Source organism: Gorilla gorilla, chromosome 8 (assembly GCF_029281585.2).
Source record: "Gorilla gorilla gorilla isolate KB3781 chromosome 8, NHGRI_mGorGor1-v2.1_pri, whole genome shotgun sequence".
NCBI classification, from domain to species: domain Eukaryota; kingdom Metazoa; phylum Chordata; class Mammalia; order Primates; family Hominidae; genus Gorilla; species Gorilla gorilla.
In genome coordinates, this window is record NC_073232.2 from 43,481,474 (window position 1) to 43,486,541 (window position 5,068).

At 55.0% G+C, this 5,068-nt stretch overlaps 1 protein-coding gene across 1 annotated transcript; it reads right to left on the reverse strand.

Annotated features, from left to right (window-relative positions):
* Window positions 1-2,457: 2,457 nt before the first annotated feature.
* DDIT4 (DNA damage inducible transcript 4) lies at window positions 2,458-4,772 on the reverse strand. Its single transcript, XM_004049572.5, has 3 exons — window positions 4,434-4,772; window positions 4,073-4,337; window positions 2,458-3,799 (listed from the first exon to the last, which is right to left on the reverse strand). Exons 2-3 carry the CDS (start codon window positions 4,275-4,277, stop codon window positions 3,306-3,308), a joined length of 699 nt encoding a protein of 232 aa, XP_004049620.1. The 5' UTR covers window positions 4,278-4,337; window positions 4,434-4,772; the 3' UTR covers window positions 2,458-3,305.
* Window positions 4,773-5,068: the final 296 nt, after the last annotated feature.

A 5,068-nucleotide genomic window follows, 5' to 3' on the forward strand; every position in this document is an offset into this window, starting at 1 on the left:
AGGAAGGACAGGGCTTGCCAGCAAAACTCAGGAAGATATCTTTGGTGGAAGGCACTAGAATGAGCAGAGTCTGCGGCTAGAGAAAAGGGCAGTCCAGATTGACTTGCCCCCAGTTAAGGGGAATGGTGGGAGGTAAGCCTTAGTAGGGAGTATAGGGCCCAACACCAAATGTCCTAAAAGACCAGCAGTGGAATCTGGCAACAGGGAACCATTGCAGGTTCTAGAGCATTGACCCGATGAGGTGGGAAATAGGAATAAGAGAGGGAATCCTGTAGGAAGGGAAGTAATCAGTACATATTTTCCAGGCCAAATAGGGCAATCTTTTTCCTTTCCTTTCCTTTTTCCTTTCCCCTTTCCTTTCCTTTCTTTTTTTCTTTCCTTCCTTTCTTTCTTTCCTTCCTTTCTTTCTTTATCAGATAGGGTCTCACTAAATAGGACAATTTCTGAAAGCATTTACCAAAGTTGATTTTATGTGTAGGTCTTTATAAGCTTTCTTAGCTTTCCTGCTTAGCAACAAAGAAGCCTGCCCCATTTTTTCTTAGCAAGTCCGGTACCTGGGGCAAAGCTCCCTGCCATGTCTTAGCAGACCTCAGGACCCAGAACTGTCTTGGGCCTCAGCAACCCTCTTCCCTTTACTGTGAGACTCAAGCTACAGGGCTCCCACTTGCGGACCCTTCTGTCCTGCTGCAGGAGGATTTTCAGGCCCTGTGAGAATGAGGGAATCCAGTTTGGCTCTGGGAGAGGGCATCTCAGCTGAGCTAGCTTGGGAACCCAAGCTTTGATTTGGCCTCAGTCTGACTGTCTAAGAAAAGGTACGGTGCTGGGCTCAGCTGCCTCCTTGGCTTGGAGAAGGGCTAATGCTGACCAATCCATCCAGCTCAGGCCCCCAAATACCAACAAGACTCTGTACTCTGAAGACAATTGTTTCCTTGCTTCTCTTTTGAGACTGGGGAGGCAGGGTCGTGAGCATTGGCACAGATCTCAGTTCCCGGGAAAGTGCCCTTCAGACTCAGCCCGGGTGTCAAGCTTGCTTTACTCCCAGCCCTGAATCTCAAGAGGCTGGGAGTGGACAAAGTCAGCCCTTATCCAAGAAGATGACCATTCCAGGGCTTGGGCCTCCATTTACTAATCTGTAAAACATTAAAAACCCCTGCCGCCACCCACCCCTCACAGGGTGGCTATTAGAAGGATGTGCTAAGAAAATGGGTGTGAGGGCTTTCCTAACACTGGTCTGGGCACCTTCTTCACTGTTCTCACCATCCATTTCCAAATGCACTTCTAATCCAAGTTTATCCATTTTGGGGAACAAGTCACTCAGTTCTACCAAAGAGAGATGGGTCTTCCAAGTCATCGTAAAGTTTAGGACCCTCCATTGGAATCCCTGATGTAAATGCAGATTTCTGGGGCCCTGGCCCAGATGCACCGAGAATCTCCAAGAGGGCCCATGTGATCTGATTACACACGCTCAAGTGGAAGAGCCACTGTTTTACAGTCTTGAGCAAACAAGGCCTGTCTGGGACCAGGAAGAGAAACAAGGGAGATAAAAACTCTCCAAAGGCCAGTTGGTGTGGGTGGATGTAATTCCAGGGAAGAAGGGGGAAAGGCCCTGGGCTTCATCTGGCCCAACTCCAATTTGCCAATTTTTCTGACAAGGAACTTAGGGCCCAGAATGCACAATGCATCTTTTGTTTTTAGAGACAGGGTCTTGCTGTCACCCAGGCTGCAGCCTTGAACTCCTGGACTCAAGCAATCCTCTGGCTTCAGCATCCCAAGTGGCTGGGACGACAGGTGCACAGAGGACGTCTGGGTGACCCAAGGCATCGTTAAGGTAGGCCTGCTATTTCCTTGCTCTCTAAGCCCTTAGCACTCCTTCCCTCACCTGTGTGTGTGCAAGGAGTTCTGCACCTGCCTGGTCCAGACTTCCTTCCAGTGGCAGCTCATGCCCCTCTTGGTTTCTTGTCCAGTGAGAGGCATGAGCTAAGTAGCATTTTTCAAACTCCCCCTCTTAGTCTTTTTAAACCCAGAGATAAGATTTGTAATTTTCATGATGGTAGAACAACTTATTTTTTTCTCCCAGAAAGAAAAAAGGTATTTTCTAGTTCTTTCACTGTTTATTAAAGACCTTGGGCTCGGTGGGCCCTCCTGTCTGGGCCTTCTAACCAGGGCAGCCAGGTGAGCTCTCCCTCTGGAGACTCTGGCTCGGTGGGAGGTCTGACTCACCCCCTACCTTCAGGGGTTTCCAGTGTGTTCTCCTAGTAGATTCAGCCAGCACAGGGCCAAGGGTTCTTGGCACAGATGGCACACGGTACACATACCTCTGTCACCAGGCTGGCAGGCAGTCCCGGAAAGGGATGGAGGAACACACAGGTGGACCCCAGGGCCTGATGAGACCTGCCTTTCACTAGCACCCATCTCCCTCCTTTTCACTTCATGGTACTGATGAGAGACTCAACCAACTGTTTTAACAAACATGTTTATTAGAAAAGTAAAAAATATTGCATAGGTCTTAATACTTGAACATCAAGTGTATTCATGAACAGTGAGTATCTTATCTTCATGTAAACAGTTCTAGATGGAAGACCCAGATGGCACTCCTCCCGGGGAGGGGTTCCAGCCCCCACCCTCTCAGCCCCTCCCCTCCCAGCTCAACTCCGCAGTACACGATGGGGGAAGGTTTAAACACAGCTCCCAGGTGTATTTTTTCAAGTGTCAAAGATCCCAAGTGATCCCTGACACCCACCCCTTCCTACTCTTACATTCATGCGTCTGTAAGATAGCTGCCTACAACAGGTCAGTAGTGATGCTCCGATCAGAAAAACAAGATACAAAACAAACAACAAACACACTTGGTCCCTTCAGACCAGTAAGATACACAAACCACCTCCACGACCTCCGACCTCCCCCCTCCCTCCGGCTGCTCTGAGGAGCACGGGCCTCTTCCTTCACCCTGGGCCAGGCTGGGGCGGGAGCAGCCCAGCTGCTCTCTGGCTGTCACACCACTGTTAACTGTCAGTAACAAAAATAATAAGGTACATGCTACACACACATCCAGCTGGAAGCCTTGTTGGCCCCTAAGCCTTTGTTTCATGCTACAGTACTGAGGGGTATGTGTCCCCAATGCACAGCCACCTGCACACAACTCAATGAGCTTCCTGGGAAACACTATTCCCCCACCTCCACCTTAGGTGGCTGCCTCAGTTTTCCAACCACAGGAATCAGTCCCTCAGCTCCTGCCTCTAGTCTCCACCCCAAAAGTTCAGTCTTCTCTGCCTTGGGGGGCACTGTCGGCCCCCTCAGGTTGAAGTTCAACACTCCTCAATGAGCAGCTGTTCCGAGCTGTACAGCTTCTTCTTGATGACTCGGAAGCCAGTGCTCAGCGTCAGGGACTGGCTGAAGCCAGGAAGGAAGGGAGAGTTGGCGGAGCTAAAGAGCCCCTGGATCTTGGGCCAGAGTCGTGAGTCCAGGCGCAGCACGAGGGTCAGCTGGAAGGTGGGCACCAGGCTGGGGTCGAGTGCCAGCTGGCCCACGCTGTGGCAGCTCTTGCCCTGCTCCACGCAGACGTCCAGCAGCGCCCCCCGCAGGCCGCACGGCTCGCTGTAGGCCAGGCGCAGTAGTTCTTTGCCCACCTGGCTTACCAACTGGCTAGGCATCAGCAGGCGCGCAGGGCGTCGAGAGCCCAGCCGCGCCTGGGCCAGGCTCTCCTGCAGCAGCTGCATCAGGTTGGCACACAGGTGTTCATCCTCAGGGTCACTGAGCAGCTCGAAGTCGGGCAACGACACCCCATCCAGGTAAGCCGTGTCTGGAAAGGAGAGCACACAGAAAGGGGTATTAGAGCGGCTTCAAAACGAAACGCACAGGCGGGGGAGGTGCTGTTTCCTTAAGAAACCAACGCTCCTTCCCACTCCGTGCCTCAGTTTCCGCCTCACTCACCTTATACTCCAATTCCCCCTGCCCCCAAGCAATCTGGGTCCCGATGGGATAGAAAGCCAAGGCGGCTCTGACCTCTTCCAGCACCGGGGCTTCCCCACCTTCCCGGCCCCTCGAGTCGCGTCCGCACCCGCCCACCGCTCACCTTCCTCCGGCCCGAAGCCACTGTTGCTGCTGTCCAGGGACTCGCAGTCCGAGCTCTCCAGGCTCGTGGAGCGGTCAAACCCCTCCTCCCGGGCCGCCGACCCCCAGGCTGAGCGCGGCGGCCGATCTGGGGTGGGAGTTCGGGACAAGGACGAGGGCGAAGAGGAGGTGGACGACGAGGAGAAGCGGTCCCAAAGGCTAGGCATGGTGAGGACAGACGCCAGGGCGTTTGCTGATGAACTCAGAGTGCCGGAGCGTAGAAGCCGCTGTAAGACAAGAGGGGGGCCGACCAGGCGTCAGTCTGGGGACCAGACCAGACCAGACCGCGAGCTCTAGGCCCCACACACAGAAGGGACACTCACCAGCTAGCGCGGTCAGCGAGAACTGCTAAGACAAGTGCGTCCTGCCGCTTGAATGGGTGTGCGAACCGGTGCCAACCACCGAGAGCCGCCCAGACCCGTCCTAGCTCCACGCTCGCACCTCCCCCTTGGCCTGCTGCGCCCTAGCACCAGCGCGGAGCAGCCTATAAGGACTAGCGCGGCGAGGCCACGCCTTCTCTGCGCCACGACCCAATCCAGACCCGGGAGTGTGGCCCGCCTTGGCCAATGGACTCCGGGCGCACGTAAGCAACGTTCTCTCCTGCCCGGTGACAGCGGCCGGGCCCCGCCTCCATTGAGCCCCAGAAAGCTCGCAGTCGAACCCCGACCCACCGCCACGCCCCCTTTCTGGAAAGGATCAGCGGCGGCTGCAGCTGCCAAGGTCCCCGAGGGCGCTCGCGGCAGGGGAGGATCAAGGAAAGACTTGTTTATTATAGGGTTGCATTGCTGGGGGAGGGGACAGCCCGTGACCAGGCTAGGAGGAGAGGCAGGGAAGCGTGAGGGGGCGGCAGGCAAGGAAAATGGTTGCCCCCAGCGTCTTGGATCCTAAAGCTTCGGGAACAACTGGGCACACACGGGGGGATGCCCGTGGGACGGCGGCGCAGGGGCAGACGTTAGCC